Source organism: Puma concolor, chromosome C2 (assembly GCF_028749965.1).
Source record: "Puma concolor isolate L17-30 chromosome C2, mPumCon1.1.hap2, whole genome shotgun sequence".
Taxonomy (NCBI): Eukaryota; Metazoa; Chordata; class Mammalia; order Carnivora; family Felidae; genus Puma; species Puma concolor.
In genome coordinates, this window is record NC_141675.1 from 52,689,409 (window position 1) to 52,710,009 (window position 20,601).

At 35.0% G+C, this 20,601-nt stretch overlaps 1 protein-coding gene across 1 annotated transcript in view; it reads left to right on the forward strand.

Moving 5' to 3' along the window:
* The window catches only part of RSRC1 (arginine and serine rich coiled-coil 1), a 422,099-nt gene that overhangs the window by 235,066 nt on the left and 166,432 nt on the right, over positions 1–20,601 (forward strand). The window contains exon 6 of the mRNA XM_086674595.1: positions 10,696–10,747. Within this exon, the coding sequence (XP_086530721.1) occupies positions 10,696–10,747 (52 nt within the window). The remainder of the gene's footprint in view (positions 1–10,695; positions 10,748–20,601) is intronic.

A 20,601-nucleotide genomic window follows, 5' to 3' on the forward strand; every position in this document is an offset into this window, starting at 1 on the left:
CTTCACCTAAAAAATAGCATTAAAAGTTCTTACCTTGTCAGGATTGTTGTGAGAATTTTGTTAAATGAGATATATGTAAAGTGCTTAACATAGGGTCTGGAATGTTAAAAGCTTACAGTAAATAATAGCTATTATATTTTTTTCAAAAAACATGTTCAATTTTTTTCAGGTAGCTTATGCTTTCTCAGGAATGTCTGTCATGTTGGCTGGGAAGGATATGGCACATAGAAGTTATCATTTATATATTTGGAGCACATATGATCACTTTAAAAATTGCCATTCTGGGGGCACCTGGGTGGCTCAGTCAGTTATGTGTCAGACTCTTGGTTTCGGCTCAGGTCATGATCTCACAGTTTTTGAGTTCAAGCCCCGTGTTGGGCTTCTCGCTGGCATCTTGGAGCCTGCGTGGGATTCTCTTTCTCCCTCTCTCTGTCCCTCCCTTGCTTGCTCTCTTGGTCTCTCTCTAAAAAATAATAAATAAATAAACTTAAAAATAAAAGAATTGCCATTCTATTATCAAATGGGTTTGTTAAAAATGTATTATATGCGGATTTCATGTTTCATTATTACTACTTGTTATAATTTCCCCAACACTGTTATCATTCTCTCAAACATTCAGCTATTGGAATTAGGCAAATACTTCCTAATAATAGAATTCAATGAAATTAATACTTCCAAATTAGTTTATACATTTATGAGAATTTTAAAATTTTCAAGGAAGTTTATTTCAAATATGTACTTAGCATTGACTGTATTCCAGGCACTATCCTAAGTGCTAATGATACAAGATGTAAGGCCGTTATTGTCTTCAAGAAGCTGATAGATAGCCTTCAAAGAAGGAAAGATAGACAACAGAATCAGTAATTATACCACAAATTTGCTGACACATGTTTATAGGTTTATAGGTTTATAGGAGCATAGAGCAGAGAGTTATAACCATCATGAAAGATGATGACTGTTGAGCTGAGCTTTGAAAGAAAAGATTAGCCCAGAAAAGGAAAGAGATGTTGTCCAGAGAAAGGGAATTTACAGATTTATCTGTATATATAAATCCATTTTTATTCACATTCATTAGAAAAATTGCTATGTAACTTTAGACAAATAACTTTACCTCACAAGGTTGGTCAGTATTAAAAGAAATAATAGGCTTTCTATTCCAGTAAAGATAAAGTAACAGGGATGAGATTTACCCTCCCACCTGAAACCACTAAAAACCTGGACAAATTATTTGAGAAAACAACTCTCAAGACAATGGACATAAAACATGAAGGAGAGTGATTCTAAGAGATGGGGAAAATATGAGGTGCACCCTTTAATTGCTTCAGCTTAAGGCCTAGAAAAGTTTCCAGGTCACAACACAGGGAGGGAGGACTCAGGCAGAGCCCTGGTAGTCTCCTTGCATTGAGAAGATGGAGCTGTGATAACAGGGGGGGCAAAGCCCCTAGATATCACAGGGCAGGTTACCAGAGAGGAGAAAGCTGCATAATATCTGCAGAGGGTTTCCTTCAGGTATTCATTAGTACATGTATGTGAGGAGGCTATCCGAGGCTTGGAAAAGAACTATTTGAAATGATTAGAGGAAATTGTCTGCCACTACACAGAGTTGGGAATAGTGTCTCTTCCCAAAAACCAGTGTGGAGAACCTCATAATTCATGGTGCTTCTGATCAAGTACTAAAAATGTCTTAATTGTGGGGAAGAATTAATGACAGATCTACAGCTGTTCTGGTGCTAACAAAGTAGGAACTGAAAGGATCAAACTGCTTCCAAGTTAATTTGACTGTGTCTTGGAACAAAGACCAAGACTATGTATAGGAATACAAAAATATCCAGCGCACAACAAAATAAAATCATGATGTCTGACATTTTGTCCAAAATTACCATGCATCCAAAAAGTCAAGAAAATGTAACATAATAGAAAAATCAGTCAGTTGAAACCAACCTAGTATTAGTAGACAAGGACATTAATAGAACCATCCTAACTCTATTGTGTATGGTCAGAGAGCTACTAGAAAGACTGAACATACTAAGTAGAGACATGAAAGCTATAAAAGAAGTAAAAATTCTAGATAGGAAAACTACATGTCTGAGATGAAAGATATACTGGATGATATTAATGGACATGGTAAACTGCAGAATATGGATTAGTGAACTAAAAGACATAGCAAAAGAAACTATCCAAAATGGAACTGGAGAGAAAAAAAAAAAAAAAGAGCATTTGTGAGCTGTAGTAACCATGTTAGGTAGCCAAATATACAATATACATGTAGGAGGCACCTGAGAGGCTCAGTTGGTTGTGTCTGACTAGCTCAGGTCATGATCTCATGGCTTGTGAGTTCGAGCCCCAAATCAGGCAGAGCTCTCAGTGCAGAGCCTGTTTTGGATGCTCTTTCTCCCTCTTTCTCTGCCCCTCCCCCACTCTCTCTCTTTCTCTCTCTCAAAAATAAATAAACACCAAAAAATTTTTTTAAATGTGTATATGTAACTGGAATCCTGAAAGGAAAGGGAAGAATAGGGGGCAACAGAAAAATATAATTGATAATGACCAAAATATCTCTAATAAAAACTATAAACAATTTCAAAAAGCCAAATAAGCCCCAGGCACAAGAAATATGAAGAAAACCACACCAAGGCATATCATAATCATATTGCTTGAAACCAGTTATGAGAAGAAAATCTTAAAAGCAAAAGAGTAAAAATAAATACTAACTGTTGTCATGTAGGAGAAAAAGATACTCACTATGTATGAGGAACAGAGATACCTATGAAAGTATATTTCTCATGAGAGACAATGTAAAGTACAAGACAGTAAAGGAACAATTTTAAAATAATGGTAGAAAAGGGGTGCCTGGGTGGCTCAGTCGGATAAGCGTCCTACTTCAGCTCTGGTCATGATCTCCTGGTTTATGAGTTCCAGCTCTGTGTCGGGCTCTGTGCTGACAGCTCAGAGCTTGGAGCCTGCTTCTGATTCTGTGTCTCCTTCTCTCTGAGCTCCTCCCCTGCTCATGCTCTGTCTCTCTCTGTCTCTCAATAATAAATAAACGTTAGAAAAAAAAATTTTTTTAATAATGGTAGAAAAATTTTATAAACCTAGAATTCTCCCTACTTAGAGTATCTTTCATAGGTGAAGGCCAAAATGAAGTTTTGTGTTTTTAAGACAAACAAAACTGGAAGGAATTTATCACCAAAACTCCTATACTACAAGAAATGGCAAAGGAAATCTTTTCAGATACTGGGTTGACATAAAAGAAAGCACTGGAAATGGTGATTACGTGAATAAATATAACTCTTTAAAAGATAAGCATTTAAAGCATAAACAACACAGTGCATTATGGACTTTATAACAATATATGACAGCAATGACAATAATAATACAGAGGCTGGAAGGGGATAAATGAGAGTATCTTATTGTAAGGTGGTTTTTTTTCTTTATTTTTTTTAACGTTTATTCATTTTTTTGAGAGAGAGTGAGAGAGTGTGAGTGGGGCAGGGGGAGGGGCAGAGAGAGAGGGAGACCCAGAATCCTAGGCAAGCTTCAGGCTCTGAACTGACAGCACAGAGCCCAATGCGGGGCTCGAGCTCATGGACCATGAGATCATGACCTGAGCCGAAGTCAGACGCTTAACTGAGCACCCAGGTGCCCCTGTAAGGTGTTTATAGTATATATGAAGTAATATAATGAAGACAGAGGGTGATAAATTAAAGATGTATATTATAAACTCTAAAGCAACAACCAAAATAACACAAAAAGTTATAGCTAATAAGCCAACAAATAATATTAAACGGAATTATAAAAATGCTCTAAGGGAAGGCATAAAAAGAAGAAAAAAGGAGCAAACAACAGATGGGACAAATAGAGAACAAATAGCATGTGGTAGATTAATAATTACATTAAGTGTAAATTGGTCTAAACATGCCACTTGAAAGGCAGAGTTTTTCAGATTGCATAAAAAAGCAAGACCAACTATGTACTGCCTATTAAACACATACACACACACATGCACGCACACACATTTGAGATTTAAACCCCAAGAAGCAAAAATGATGGAAAAGAATATACCAGACTAAAAGGTAGTATTGTTAAATAAGTAGTACTGTTAAGATGTCCTTTCTTCCAAATTGACATGTAGATTCAGTGCAATCCCATGCAAAATCCTAGGATGCTTATTTTTTAGAATAAGATAAGCTTATTCTAAAATTTTTTTTTTCAACGTTTATTTATTTTTTGGGACAGAGAGAGACAGAGCATGAATGGGGGAGGGGCAGAGAGAGAGGGAGACACAGAATCGGAAACAGGCTCCAGGCTCTGAGCCATCAGCCCAGAGCCTGACGCGGGGCTCGAACTCACGGACCGCGAGATCATGACCTGGCTGAAGTCGGACGCTTAACCGACTGCGCCACCCAGGCAGGCGCCCCAAGATAAGCTTATTCTAAAATAGGGGATGAAAAAAATAAATAAATAAAATAAAATAAGGGATGCAAAAGAGCTAGAAGAGCCAAAACTACTTTGAAAATGAAGAAAAAGTTTGGAGAATTTATTCTACCTGATTTCAAGAGCTAATACAAAACTATAGTAATCAAGAGCTAATGTAAAACTATAGTAATACCACAGGGTGGTATTGGTATTAAGACTGACAGATCAGGGGCGCCTGGGTGGCGCAGTCGGTTGGGCGTCCGACTTCAGCCAGGTCACGATCTCGCGGTCCGTGAGTTCAAGCCCCGCGTCAGGCTCTGGGCTGATGGCTCGGAGCCTGGAGCCTGTTTCCGATTCTGTGTCTCCCTCTCTCTCTGCCCCTCCCCCGTTCATGCTCTGTCTCTCTCTGTCCCAAAAATAAATAAAAACGTTGAAAAAAAAAAAATTAAAAAAAAAAAATTAAATATAAAAAAAAAAAGAAAAAAAAAAAAAAGACTGACAGATCAGTGGGACAGAATAGAGAGTCTAAAAGTAGACAGATATATATATACATCCAGTTGATTGTTAACAGAGGCACAAGATGATTGCATGGAAAATGATGGTCTTTTCCACAAATGGTGCTGAAACTATTGCACAATATATCAAAAAAATTTTTTAATGTTTTTCAGTGTTGCACTTATATAGAAATTAAGTTAACTGTAAAACTTCTAGGTATAAGCTCAGGACAGAACTTTATGAATTGGGGTTAGGTAAAGATTTCTTAGATATAATACCGCAAAAGCATGATTTATAAAAGAAGAAATTAATGAGTCGGACTTCATGAAAATTAAGAACTTCTGCTTCTTTGAAAGATACTCTTAAGATGATGAAAAAATAAGCCACTCAATGAGAGTGGGAGCTTTATTCAGAAAATAAATATAAATATGTAATTTAGTGTGTATATGCATGCACATGCATGTATGTATAGATGATGTGTAAGCCTCATGTATGAAAAATGATTTTCATTATAATTAAGAACTCTGAAAATTCAATAATAAGAAAACAATCCAACGAAAAATTGGCATTTTGAACATCCATTTTTCCAAGGAAAAATAAGGATAACGAACACATGAAAAGACGTTCAACACCATTAATCATTATGGAAACATAGATTAAAACCACAGTAAGCTTAAAACCACTATTAGAATTTTGAAATTAAAAAGGCTGACTGTACTATGTCATGACAAGGATGGAGAGCAGCTAGAACTCTGCTTGTGGGAATATAAAACCACTTTGGAAACAGTTTGGTAATTTTTTTTCTTTTAATTTTTTTTAATGTTTAGTTTTTAGACAGAGACAGAGCACAAGCTGGGGTGGGAGGTGTGCAGAGAGAGAGAGAGACATATACACACACACAGAAATTGTAGCAGGCTCCAGGCTCTGAACTGTCAGCATAGAGCCCAACATGGGGCTCAAACCCAGGGACTGCAAGATCATGACCTGAGCTGAAGTCGGACACTCAACCAACTGAGCCACCCAGGCGCCCCACAGTTTGGTAATTTCTTAAAGAGTAAACACCTATTTACCATCTTTCCAGAATTTGCTCTCTGGTTATTTTTTATATAAAAAGAGCATATGATGATTTAAAATGAGAGAGAGAGCTGAAAACCGTATAATCCAGCCTTAATTTTGATTTTGCATAATGTTGCTAGTTTAATTTATTTTCCAAGTTTGAGTTCTCTCTTAGTTCAGCCACAGTGTTTCTTTCAGACTTTTTACTTCCCTGTTCTTAACAGCACCCAAAAGTGTTGTTGGCAGCTGGAATGGCCCTTGTTTCATCAGCCCCCAGAATTTCCATAGTGGTGTCCAGGGGTTCAGGGAGCTGAATATGAATGGAAATGTGAAGGGTGAACAAAGAGTTTAAATAGTTTAGTGTATAAACTGGTTTATGTAAGGATAGGCTTGCTTCTCTGCTTCTTGTTTTATATATATGTATATTCATGGCTCACAACAACAGAAAGACTACCAAACCCTTCTCCCCCACTGAAAGACTACTATTTTTTTTTTAATGTTTTTGTTTATTTTTGAGAGAGAGCATGAGACAGAGAGGGGGACAGAGGATTCAAAGCAGGCTCCACGCTGACAGCAGTGAGCCCATGTGGGACTTGAATTCATGCACTGTGAGCTGAAGTTGGACATTCAACCAACTGAGCCACCTAGGCATCCAAAAGACCACTACTAATTTAGAATTTTAAGCCCTATATAGGAATTTCTAGCAGAAGTACAGTTTTCTTTAAGTAAGCTAAAATTATGGTACAATACCTACTAATTTATTTTTTTGTGATATAATACCATAATAATGTTTTAACTTTAATATACCTTTAAAAAAGAAGCATAAGTTCATACTGTTCTTACTGTTCTGTTAATGTTAATGCTAAAATTTTTTGAGGGGACAACAGTTATATTCTCCATAATTCAGTTTTGGTAATATTTGTTTATCTAATTATGCACTACTAAATTTGATGTGAGGAATATTATTTTTAATGGAATACTATTTTTTAATGGAATACAATTTTTTATCCAAAAGTTTGTTTCACACAATATAATTGTGAAACTGTGTTCTTAATTATGCCCTCATTTTACAATTCTTATATTGCAGAATTGCTATATTACATGCATTTCTATTTGGTGTTATATTATTGCTTATTGAGTAAGATTTGATTTCTGGTTCTGAATAAAATCTGAATAAAAAAATCAATAAAATAAAACCAATTTTATTTTATTTTATTTTTTTCAACGTTTTTTTTATTTATTTTTGGGACAGAGAGAGACAGAGCATGAACGGGCGAGGGGCAGAGAGAGAGGGAGACACAGAATCGGAAACAGGCTCCAGGCTCTGAGCCATCAGCCCAGAGCCCGACGCGGGGCTCGAACTCACGGACCGCGAGATCGTGACCTGGCTGAAGTCGGACGCTTAACCGACTGCGCCACCCAGGCGCCCCGAAATAAAACCAATTTTAGATGGAATTCACACTAATCCCTGAACTGTAATATACTCTAAATAAGTAAAGCATTAGAAATTTTGGAACCCAAGCCCATAAAGGTATTTTCATTCTAAACCAGTTAGTATGACGATACCTAATATTTAATATTTATAAGAATAAAAATATTTATAAAATACAAATTTCAAAAGTCTGATGAATCCAACAATGTATTTCTCCCCACAGTTGAAGATGATCCCTGTATTTCACAAATAAGATTTTGCAAGTTACATTTGTATAGGCAAATGTATTTAGAATGTCCTCGTATTCCATCTGCTGGGACAAATGTATTATTTTGGACAGATTTTTCTTTTGAACAGAATTAAAAATTCATTCTTTTGCTTTTATATCTATGGAATTAATTGCTTTGACTTCATGACTGTCCTAGTGATTTAGTTAGAAGGATCCTGAAATTTGGAGTCAGAAGGTCTTAATTTCAATCTGTCATGTATAGTAGAGGCAAGTTACTAAACTGGTTTTCTTTATCTTTGAATATGAATCCTATATTATAGATTGTTAGAGAAATTAATGAAAATATAAATATGTCTTAACAGGTGTTTTTATCAGAAACATCAATCATCTTTAGGAATGGTAATTACCATATTTTCAAGACAGAGGTTATAAATGGAGGAGGGAGGGAGCCGCCATGGAGGGGGGTTTGTATGGTAGGAGACTACAACAATATTAATTTTTTTCTTGGATGTGGGTATTCATCATTCTGTGTATTTTTCTGTGTCTTAAATATTTCTTAATTGTTAAAAATAATCTTCTCTTGTGAAATACATGAAACTTCCCCATGAAATATCTTCACCATAAAGTGCCTAACATTTTTCTATCAAAGGACACTGCTTCCTAGGACATTCTGAAATGTATGCTTCATAATTCTTAGCTTGCTTGGGACCTGCTAGTCAGAATATCATTTCCTTCATGCCATTCTAGTTATGTTATATTGCACAGAGTGTCACGTTTCTACTATGTGTATTAAGTAGATGGCAGAGGTCACAAACTGTTTTGGGATTGAACCTGGCTTTTAGAAGTATTCTTTGTTCCACACAGTATTGGTCTTTATGGGAACTTAAAGTCTCATGAAAAATCAAGACATTTCGTAGCTTTGGGTTGCATTTCTGTATGACAGCAGTGAGTAGGTGCTGATTATTAGCCGCTTCCTTTCGCTAGGCCATGTGCTCCACTGTTCTGCACCCTCACAGTACTCTCTGATGACTGAGGCCAAATGTCTTTTGCCTCTCATCGTCATAAATATTTGTATTAACTGCTTGGCCCCCATCGGCAGTTTAGTTTATAACTCTTAGATTATATTCAGTAGATATCACACATTCTATTGATATTTTGCTATGATAGTTTAACTTGATGTTACATATTTTCAACATTTTGCAACTTCATAAAGCTCCCATACGTACATTTTCTCTACTAACATATGACATAAAGTACTGTTTTTGTCACCTCCTCCTTCTCTCCTATTCAGTCAGTCCTTTCATGTTACTAGTTAATTATTTCTCAAATCTAGTTCTTCCTGTCCAGCCTCACCACCACTGCTCCACCTCAGGCCCTCATTGTCTGTCACCTGGCATTCTTTAATTCCTTCCTGACTGCGCCCCTCACCCCCAGTCACATTCCTTTCAATTCATCATCAAGTTATTGCTAGAATGACTTACCTAAGTACAGATGTCATCTCACACCACTGTTTTAGATTCTCCTAAGTCTCTCTTTCTATGGTAAGGTCTGCAAACTTTTCCTTAAAGGTCCAGATAGTAAGTATTTTAGGCTTTGCTGACCAGAAGTTTTCTGTCACAAAAAATTGACTTTGCTATTGGTGTACTAAGCACAAAAGCACCTATAGATAGTATGTAAACAAATGGGCATGTCTGTGTTCCAGTAAAATTTATTTATAAAAAACCAGGTCACTGGTCTAGGGCCATAGTTTGTTACCCCTTGTTCTAGGATATGAAAGACTCTACCTGTCTTTCCTCCTGTTTTATCTACTACTCTTCCATCTTGTTTCTTACAGTTTATTCAGAGGCACCATTCAAATGGTTAACAATTCTTAGACATCTTCTTTCTATATCCAATTATGTAAGTCTTTTCATTCAAACCATTTTTTCACAGAGAAATTTAAAAATATATCTTATAAAATGTTAATTCTCAAATGATGGTATCATATATATATATATGAGGTTATTTATATTTAGTCACTTGCTGACATCTTTATAAATATATGGTGAAGTATAGTCTCAAGTGTTAAAAAGGTTTTATGGAGTGCCTGGATGGTTCATTTGATTAAGTGTTTGACTCTTGATTCAGCTCAGGTCATGATCTCATGGTTCTTGGGTTCCAGCCCCGCATTGGGCTCCATGCTGACAGCACAGAGCCTGCTTGGGATTCTCTCTCTGCCCCTCCCCTGCTCATCCTCTCTCTTTCTCTCTCTCTCTCTCTCTCTCTCTCTCTTTCTCTCTCTCTCTCTCTCTCAAAATAAATAACTAAACTTAACAAAAGTTTTTAACAGGTCCTTCATGAAAATTCATAACTCATAACCTGCTACAACCCATGTTATCTTAGATACCATCAACACATTAATCCGAAAATCTCAAAATAAGGTCACTGGTAGGCAAGTAAGGTTAATTTCAACATTATCAACTGTGTTGAATGAAAGTCCATTGAGAAAACAACTTGAGGACATTTGGTAGGAATTGAAAGCTTGTAAATCACATCATCATCACAGTTGCCCCTTTCAAATAGGAAAGCAGAAAAAAATTTGGTTTTTGGATATGACTTGCCTGAAATATCAAGTTGTTACTTAAATTCCGATAGGTCACTTTGCATGTTTCCATATGCAAAAAAAAAAAAACAGAGCTTGATAATATGTTTTTAAATATATGGAGGTTTTGCCTCATTATTCAATTGTAGTTATTTAGGCTATTGCTGATTGGTACTGATTTAGGTGCTGATTTAGACTATTGCAGATTGATGTTGGGTACTAACAAAACCTTTTCCAGTAAAAAAAAAAAAAAAGAAAGAAAGAAATTCATTCTTCCATCATGTTAATGAAAAGTGTGATTCAATTACTACAGTGAGAGAGTAGATTGGTAGAGCTGCTGTGATGGAGTTTTATTAAGATGTTGGATGGATATTAATATCTGTTATGATAAGGTCTTCTAAATTTTCTGATGTTTGCATAGTAATACATTAATTTAAAGCTCCATATATTAAAACTGACCTGTAAATGTCTTTTATGGTTGACTTTTAGCCACCAGCCGAACAGGCCAAAGCCAGACTACAGCTGGTTCTTGAAGCTGCTGGTAAGTGCTCATGATTAACTTTATTTAAATGAAAACGTACTAAATAAATACTGACGTGCTTACAGGTGGGTCAAAGAAAAAAACACCTGTTTTCATATGTCCTCACAAATTTGTGAAATCTGGGTTATATGTATGGCCATATTTTATATGAAGTATCGACTGCTGTATAGAGTATAATGCTAAAAGGTCATTCTTTATATTTTTACTTATAAAATTGACTTTAATTTTAGTTTCAGTTTTGAGGCAGTTCAGTTTATTGATATTTGTCTTCTGTGGACTGTGCTTTTGGTGGCATGTTTAAGAATTCTTCACCTAGCCCCACATCACAAAACATCCTCCTGTGTTTTCTTCTAAAAGTTTTATACTTTTACATTTAAGACTATGATCTGTTTTGGTTTAACTTTTGTACAAAGTGGGAGTTTTAGATCAAGGTTTTCATTGTTGAGGAAAACAAGATAAGTATAATTTAGTAATTTCTCCAGTTCCATTGGACTAACTCGATGAACTGTTCTGGATACCATCTAGTGTTAAAATACTGTATGTCTTATTTTTCAATGATACAATAATGCTTTGACTTTGATTTTATACATAATCCTCAGATTCATGTAGACATTAACTATTTTACCTTCTTAAAAAATGTAAAAGATTAATGTTATCTTTTCTAAGTACTGATATTATTTTGAATCTTAACGTGCTTTTCAAAATGTATGTAACATACTTAAACAAGTTGTCAAGAGTAAGCATGAGGTAGGATTAGAATGATATAACCAAAGTAGTACATATTTGTTATAATTATTTACTTTTTAAAGATCTGTAAAGAGTGTATAATTTCCAATTGGAAAATGAGAATTCTATTTTAACATAAAAGTAATTTCAGACTACCAAATGATAGTAGTTGTATTTTTAGTATTCATTGATTGAGAAAATACATATGTGCATATTGATTCAGGGATTTCTTGCATTAGCCCCAGAGTGTCTACAGTCTAAAGATTGGGAACACATGATATACTAGCTTCTTAAATCACTAATAGAAGTAACTTATAATAATTTTTTTTTTTTTCAACGTTTATTTATTTTTGGGACAGAGAGAGACAGAGCATGAACGGGGGAGGGGCAGAGAGAGAGGGAGACACAGAATCGGAAACAGGCTCCAGGCTCTGAGCCATCAGCCCAGAGCCCGACGCGGGGCTCGAACTCACGGACCGCGAGATCGTGACCTGGCTGAAGTCGGACGCTTAACCGACTGCGCCACCCAGGCGCCCTGAAGTAACTTATAATAAAAGGATAAAACTTAATAATATTTGTGAGTCTTTATAACTCTCCATATTACTTTAAAAGTCATTCAGGGACACCTGGGTGGCTCAGTCAGTTAAGCGTCCGACTTCAGCCCAGGTCATAATCTCACAGTTCATGGGTTCGAGCCCCACGTCAGGCTCTGTGCTGACAGCTCTGAGCCTGGAGCCTGCTTTGGATTCTGTGTCTCCCCCTCTCTTTGCCCCTCTCTTGCTCACACTCTGTCTCTCTCAAAAATAAATAAACATTAAAAAAAAAATGGAGGGAGGGGAGCCTGGGTGACTCAGTTGGTTAAGCAGCTGACTTTGGTTCAGGTCATGATCTCACAGTTTGTGGGTTCAAGCCCCACCTGGGGCTCTGTGCTGACAGCTCAGAGCCTGGAGCCTGCTTTGGAGTCTGTCCCTCTCTCTCTCTGCCCCTCCCCTGCTCTCACTCTGTCTCCCCTCTCAAAAATAAATAAACATTAAAATAATTTTTTTTAATTTTAAGTCATTTATATTTTATGTATTAATCTTACTCATTTTATCTTTATGTGGAAATTACAGTTTCTACATAGTATTATAATTTTGCTTGCTATCTGGTTTTTCATATTTTGACTCAAATATGCTGTAAGATTAAGCTAGTTAATATGATTCTCTATCATTTACATAATATACATTGATTCTTTAATTCTTTAGTAGCATTTTGCTTTGAAAAATTACTGCCAGTTCATAATTTGAGTATGGACAAACTTTTGCTTTAAAGACAATATTTATGGTGCTTAGTTCAGAAAATATTTGTTTCCATTAATACAACTATAAAGAATTTCATTTCATAGTTTTATACAGTTATCTTTATCTTTTAATAGGATTTTGAAGCCTATTATAAAACAGATCTTAGGGTCCAAACTTCATAGTGTTGAACTTACTTATATTGGTCCCAGCTGTCACCCCACATATTTTAATTTAACTTTCTAAATTCTGTTTTCGATAAAGAGTTAGGTTGTGTGAATTTGAGAAACACTAAAAATATTATGACAAATTTAAAAAACCTACATTAGTCTGGATAAGCAATGCATTAGCTAGATGTAGCATTATTTACTTAATAATTTTCTTCTGTACTTAGTAACGTGTTGTCCCCAGCGTTTCCCTCTTATCAGTAACACTGTGGTACACATCCTGTTACAAATTGTGTTTTATATATTTTAGATAGGTTTCTTGGGATTGATTACTATAGAAATGAGTTTATAAGGTTAGAGGGTATTAATATTTAGACTGGCTTTTTATGCATTTTTGCTAAATTGTTTTATAAAAGGACTGTGCTACTTTATGTTTCCACTGATTAAGTAAATATTTTAACCAGACTTGGCCTTTTGATGCCAATTCTATGAATATATTGTGTTATAATATGATATAACATATTATACCCCTTTGAGAAACATCCAGTATTGCTTTTAATGAGAACTTGTGGCCTTGAAGAGGGGAAGTAGATAGATGGATAGGAGAGGAGCATATAAGCAAATCTAGAACTTACTATCAAAGTTCTAGATTTCCTTCAGTGAAGAATTTAAGGTGTTCACTGTATTACTTACAAAGCAAGCAAATAAATAAAATAAAGGAAGGGGGAATAAGACCAACTTGAGCTCATTCCGGAAGTCTTGCAGTTAAAATCCAGCCTAGTCCTAAGAGTGAGGTTCCCGGACAGGAAGGGCTGGGAGCACCCATTTTGTCACATTGAAGTTTACTTGAGTTCTCAGGGAAAACATCCTTGACTTTGGGGCCATAAAATCGAGTACAAGAAAAGACTTAAGGCTGTATGTTAGATTCTTGAGACAGGATTCATTTCAGCTTTATAATTACTATAGTCTGGTAGATAAGGTTCGTCTGTAAAGAAATCCTGCTGTGCTTAGTCCTGTATTCTAACTATAGGTCCCAGAAAATGCAATATGTAACCATTGCATTGTCATTGATTTATGAGTGAATGTTAATAATGTTATTGGTTTGGAATTAAAATATGTTTAGAACATTTGGCAACAATTATTAGTGGTATGATTTTGAAAGACATATGTATGAGTAAAAATAATATTTAAGCAAAATGTAAGGTATCATGCATGTTTGGTTTATACCAAACGTGAATTTGAAGTCACAGATTTTATTGTATTTGTTACGACCATATTTTTATACATTAAACCATATATTTGTACTTTGTTATGCTACACTTCAGATTTAGATAGAATCGTTTCTCATGTCTATTACTAAATTGCAGTTAAAACCAACTTTCGTGTCTGTTGTTTAATGTTTAGTTCAGAGGTGATGTGAAGTTAAGGTTTTATCTAAGATTGCTTTTTTGTCGTTTTCGAATGGCAGTAGGACACAGAAGATTGCAGAATTGTATAAATTTGTAAGATTCAATCTTTAAGTTATAACCTCAGCTAATGGCTTACCCTGTGATATTGAGTCAATCCTATTAACCCTTTGCTTTCTTCCTTTCCTTTTAAAAAATGCTTTTACCATTCTCTCACTTATTAAGATACAAAACTTTGAAATTTTTACCTTTGACTTCTTACTAGGCAATTATTCACCTAGAATGAATGATCTTATTTTGAAACATTTTTTATATGTATCCCTTTATCATCTTTCCCACTGCCATCTCCTTAGTCTAGATGCCAAAGTTACCAGCCAGAGGTTAATCCCTAACTTCCCAATGGTCTCTTCAGTTCTCTTCTCCAGAGATGGTAGCGAATAGTGGAAGAGTTCTAAGCCTACTCGTACTACTTACCTTGAGCAGTTTGACTGTGAGCAGTTTGATGTTTATTGGTTCTACAAAACATAGTTTAAAAAAAAGAAATGGAACATGACAGACGTGTGTATTTTCTAGTTTGCCATAGTTCTCTATTTTTAAAAAAAAAGTAATTTATTAAGGTGAAATTCACATAAAATTAATTTAAAATTAATTGTAATTGTTTAAAGTGAACAATTCAGTGGCATTAAATACATTTACAGGGCTGTATAACTACCACCTCTCTCTACTTCCAAAACATTCTCAACACTCCAAAGTAAAACCTCTTACCTATGAAGCAGTTTCTCTCCACTCCTGGACACCTGCTCCTGGCGTTCACCAATCTGCCTTCTGTTTCTGTGGATTTATATATTCTGGATATATATAAATGGACTTACACACTGTATAGCCTCGTGTGTCAGCTTCTTAGCATAATGTTTTGGAGGTACAGCCACAATGTAGCATGTGTCAGTATTTTATTCCTTTTTATGGCTGAATAATATTCCATTGTCTCCATGTACACCATTTATTTATCCATTTGTATTGATGGAAATTTGTGTTACTTCCACCTTTTGACTGTTGTAAATAGTATTGCTATGAACATGCATATACATGTACTTGCTTGAGTACCTGTTTGTAATTTGGGGTGTTATATACCTAGGAGTGTACATTGGGAATTCTATGTGTAACTTTCTGAGAAACCACCAAACTTTTCCACAGTGTCTGAAGGATATTACGTGTTCATCAGCAATATATGAGTATAGTCCCCTATTGTTTCAACTAAACCTTGTCACACATTTAAGTTGCCTATTTGAAAGTATTTAGTTTTGGGGACTTCTCTGTACCATAATTTACTCACTTGTAAAGGGGGAGGATAATAACTACCTTGTAGGGTTTTTTTGAAGATAAGTATGATACGTGAAACACCTAGTTCGGAGCCTGGCAAATGGTAGCCACCAGGAAATGTTTATTTCCACATTGTTTTTTGTGATTACCACTGCTAAATGATTCTTTCTCAGCCACCATTTGGTGATGATATTACTTTGCTCAAAATTAGTCACTGGCCCTCAGTGGCTTAAAAAATCAATTTTACACTTCTGTGTTTAAGGTTCCAAGGTTCTTTCTGTATGGTGGAGCCACAGATTTTTCTGTATTTATTAGAATTCATTTCTGAACTTCTTCTCATTATTCTTTGAGTTACTCATTCTTTTCTACCTATGAATCCTTGCTCATGATTTTTTTTCTCTTCTGGAAATGACTTCCTCTTTCCTCTTCCACCTCTAAGCACTTCAAAACGAATGTCAAAATTTCCACATGAGTTTTGTGACCATTCCAGCACATAATCTTTCTCTTCTTTTTTGAAATCTTTCTGTCCTTGTTTGTGCATACCATTTATGCTGATATTTACTTACATATGGCTGATACTAATATTTAATTATTTCATAAGTGTTGAATTTACTTTTCCAGTGAAATAATGAACATGATGAAGACCAGGAACCAGATCTAAAATTTATAAGTCTTTTCCAACAGTTTTAACAGCACCTGTAGGGAGTGGTACTATGCCAAATAAGATTCCAGCTGTTAATCATTGGTGAACAGGTCATTGTGAAGAAACAAATAATCTGGAAGTAACTGAAAAGTAAACCTTTTAATGCTGCTATGTTCATTTTAACCAGCTTGATGGATATAAAATAAATACACAAGAAATTATCTGGCTTCTAAAGTAGAAGATATTGGCCAATAATCTGACTTTTTAATCTTAAACTTTAAGATAGTGCATGACAGAAAAGATAATGAAACATGATTATCACAGAGGAGAAAGAAAGAAGATAAGACTTGTCTCTTTTGCTCTCACTAGTGTTTGACATGTTAGTGGCAGTCCAAACATTATTTGGGTTTTCTGCAAAAACACAGTAGCATCTTATGCCATACGTGTTTGTAGGTCTGAAGAAGAATTTAGAGGAGAGAATTTTTTTCCAAAATGTAAATATTTTTTATCAGTATGAAAAGATGACACTTCTTACAACCTGGTTATAAGACACGTTGTTCTCTAAAATCTTTTTAATATTTTACTTTTAATAGAGGTATTGACACAAGCAGCCTTTAAAATTATATCTCTAATGTTTTAAGAAAAAATAGCAATTTCCTTTAGTGCATGAATGGTAAATCACCTTTATCAGAAAATCTCTGTGTAGTATTTCATTTTCTGAATAATGTTTACAACCCGTTTTGTTTTGCTTTCTAGTTTTTAAAGCACTTTTATATAAATCTTTTATCGTTTGACTCACATCACAGCATGGAGAGCTAATTAACTCCATTTTACAAATATCTGGAAAGCATAAATGATTTGTAAAAGACTACATAGCTAGTGAATGACAGAACCAGAACTCAAGTCCAGTGATTTCTGACTCTTGAGCTATTTCTATCCGTAGTTTAAATCCCTAAGTTATGTTGGGAAGAAAGAAGGATGGTGGAAAATATTACCAAATACATACTCTGTTTTGTTAGGTGTAGTCTATAGTTACCTTAAAATAAAATAATTTCTATCCTCATGTAAGCCTTTGATTCTGAAATGAGTTTTTTCTAATTGATAATAAGAATTAGTAAAGTATGAGTCAGAAAAATGTTATTTTTCATAATTGTTAAGAGTGCTCATAATAGCAAAATTTCTGATAATTTTGAAAAATCCAGGGTAGTGTTGTATAATCACCAATGTTTTGGTCTTCAGCCTAACTAGGGACTTGCATTTCAGTTACCCTTTCTGGGATACAAGCTGGTTAAGTATTGTGAAACACAGATAAGTTACACACATGGGCACAGTATGTCCAGGGAAGGAGCTATGCTTAGGAATAAGTCATAAGTGCCTCATTCCATCCCAGTTCTTCTGCTCCATGTTAAATTTAGACGTTATGCTTTTAGCTACCCATTAAGTACCTAGAAGCCTGTTCCTAACCCTTTCTCTTCATAGGCATGTGATCTTAGAACTCCCAATGCTTTTCTAAAGTCCAGTCTAACTGTAAATATTTCTGATTCTGAGATTGCCATGAAAATGTAGCACCATTTCCAAGGGGCATAGACAACCATTCTGCTACCCTGACTTAAAACCATCAGAGAGGTTTTGCTCTGTAAGTTTCTGACCACCGATCTATGACTCTGAGAAATAGGCTGATGTATTGTGAGAAAATTTTTCATGTTGGACAGACCTAAAAAACAGAGAAAGTGGTAAAAAGTTAATTTGTATTTCATAAAATAGTTTTCATACCTCTTTTTTCCCCATGTAGGCTTCTGCTTCATAGTATGTTGGCAGTCTAGATTCATACTTGGCCTCTGTAACTAACTTTGTGAGTTTTGGTGGATCACTTCCCCTGTAGTCTCCTTTGGTAGTCTCCTTTAGTGTCCTCATTTATAAAGTGGAGATATTAATAGTACATAACTAATGGGTTTTTGTTGTTATAAGAGCTTAAATGAGGTACCATTTGTAAAACACTTCGAACAGTGCCTGGTACATAGTAAGTATTCAGTAAATGTTAGCAATTGATATCAAAGGCAATATAGTATAGTGTAGTAGTTAAGTTCTCAAGTCAGATGGCCTGGGTACCATTCCCAGCTCTATTATTTACTTGTAAATCCATGGGAGAGTCCGTAAAGCCTGCTGGACTGTAGTTTTTTTCATTTATGAAATGGGAATAATATGTACCTTTAGAACTTTTATGAGAACTAAATAAATTAATGTAATAAAGTGTCTAGAACAGCACCCAATATGTAACTGAGGGTTCTATAATCGTTAGAGAGTAGGAGTAGTTTTTTTATGGCATCACCACAGTGATGATGTAGTTAAGGAAGAGACATTGAACCAAACATTCTCCTCCTACCAGCAAATGTAAAAACAGAAACAAATGAATAAAACTTTAAATAGTTTAATTGACTTGAGCATTGGTTAAACCTATTTTTCATCAAATACGGTTTCTGCAAATTTCAGAAATTCACATAAAATTTATTAGCTTTTATGTAAAATCAAGTTGATAATGTCCAATTTCCAATAATGAACATGATTTTTGGCTTTGTGTTAACTCAAAAAATATAAAGTAGTACTTCCTAAAGAGAATCATTAAGTAAATTGCATTTAAAAAGCATAAGTTATTTGTTTTAGCATTGGTTACACATTTATATTTGAATGACTATTATTTATCCTTAATAATATTTAGTAAGAAGAAAGCTATCAGCTAGAGTCTAACAATATCACAGCAACTTGCCATGTTTGAGCAGATGTTAAGCAGACAGTAGTTGAATGTTAATTTTGAGAGGGTGGTATGTTTAAGCCTAGCTGAAGTATGTTGCATGTGGGCTTTCTAGACTCGAGTACAATGCTGGATCTCTGGGGAGAATTTTAAAGCTAAACCTCTTTCTTTGGGGTCCTCTATATGGACTCTCTCAAGTCAGTATAAAGCAGATCATCCCTAGGCTAAAGCCCTTCAGCTTTTGTTATTGGGCTCTGTAGACCTGTAATTAGGCCTCCTGGCAGGCCATGCAGGCCAGTTAATGGTCATATGGAGTTTCTGTGAGGCAGACTGGCTTTGTATAAATCCTGGGTAGGAATATGTTTATGGGTCACTTCCTACCAGGACCATGCTTTGTCCTTATGCCCTGCGGGCTGACAGGGAGCAGGTTCCCTTGACCATGGACTGTTCAGTTTGCAACTCAAAATCTACTCCACTAATCCCCAGTGTAAACAGAGGATTTAGAAGGGCTTCTGTCACTTACAGTTGCCAATTCACTTGGGTGTCTGTGAATTTATTTTTCCCCAGACTTCATTATTGAAAGACTGACAAGTGTATAAGATTTGGATGTTTGTTTATATATCAAGTGTGCAGTTTCTCTTTCAGTGGTTTTAGAATAATTGTCAGTAATTTACCTAAAGCAGAATCATGTAATGAGGTTTTTTTTATTAATCACCTCTTAATATTTTTTAATTTAAGCCATTAAAAAATTGGAATGATAGTAGACCTTTTCCTATAAGGGAAATTATAGGTCTTTTTTTTAATATGAATAAAATAACACTATATAAAGAAATCTACCAAAAAATGACAAATGCAGATTTCAGATAAGTCAAGGAAATAATGAATTCAAAACTCTTCTGTACTATACATTCTATATTAAGAAAAAATTCCATTTTAGTGTAACTGCAAGCTTTTGAAAGGGGGAAAATCAGATCAGTATATAAAATGCTTAACAAAAATGTGTTTCATGAAGTACTTAAAATTAATCAGAGTGCCATTTATTGAGCATTTACTATGTGGTGAGCCCTTTTATACATTTACACACATCATAATTATTTTTAACAGTTAATCCATGTCTCCTAGCCAAGAAAAGTATCTGAGTTTTAAGAAAGCCATCATTGAGATTTCTTTTGTTTTTCTGTTTTATTTCATCCTCTATTTCATTATGGTTTTCTCTTTGTTGCTTAGGTTATATTAAGATTTGATTCTAAAATGTGTAAGTTCTGAGTATGCTCTGCAAAGAACTGTCACCTGTCTTCCTGTGAGCCAATTTTTCTTTTAGGGGAAAAATCAAATGACGAATTCTTTCCCAGGTCTCATCTAGTAAATCAGTGCTCAGTATTTTGCATTTTGTGATGTAAAAATGGTTCATGACAGATGTGGCTGAAAAGACCACATACGTAGACTGTATGATTTTAGTCTGGTGGAACTAATAGGATCACTCATTACATTTTAGACCCTGGGGTTTCTTTTTTCTTTCATAAAAAAAAAAAAAAAAAAAACTGTTTAAATAGAGTAGCTTTTTTG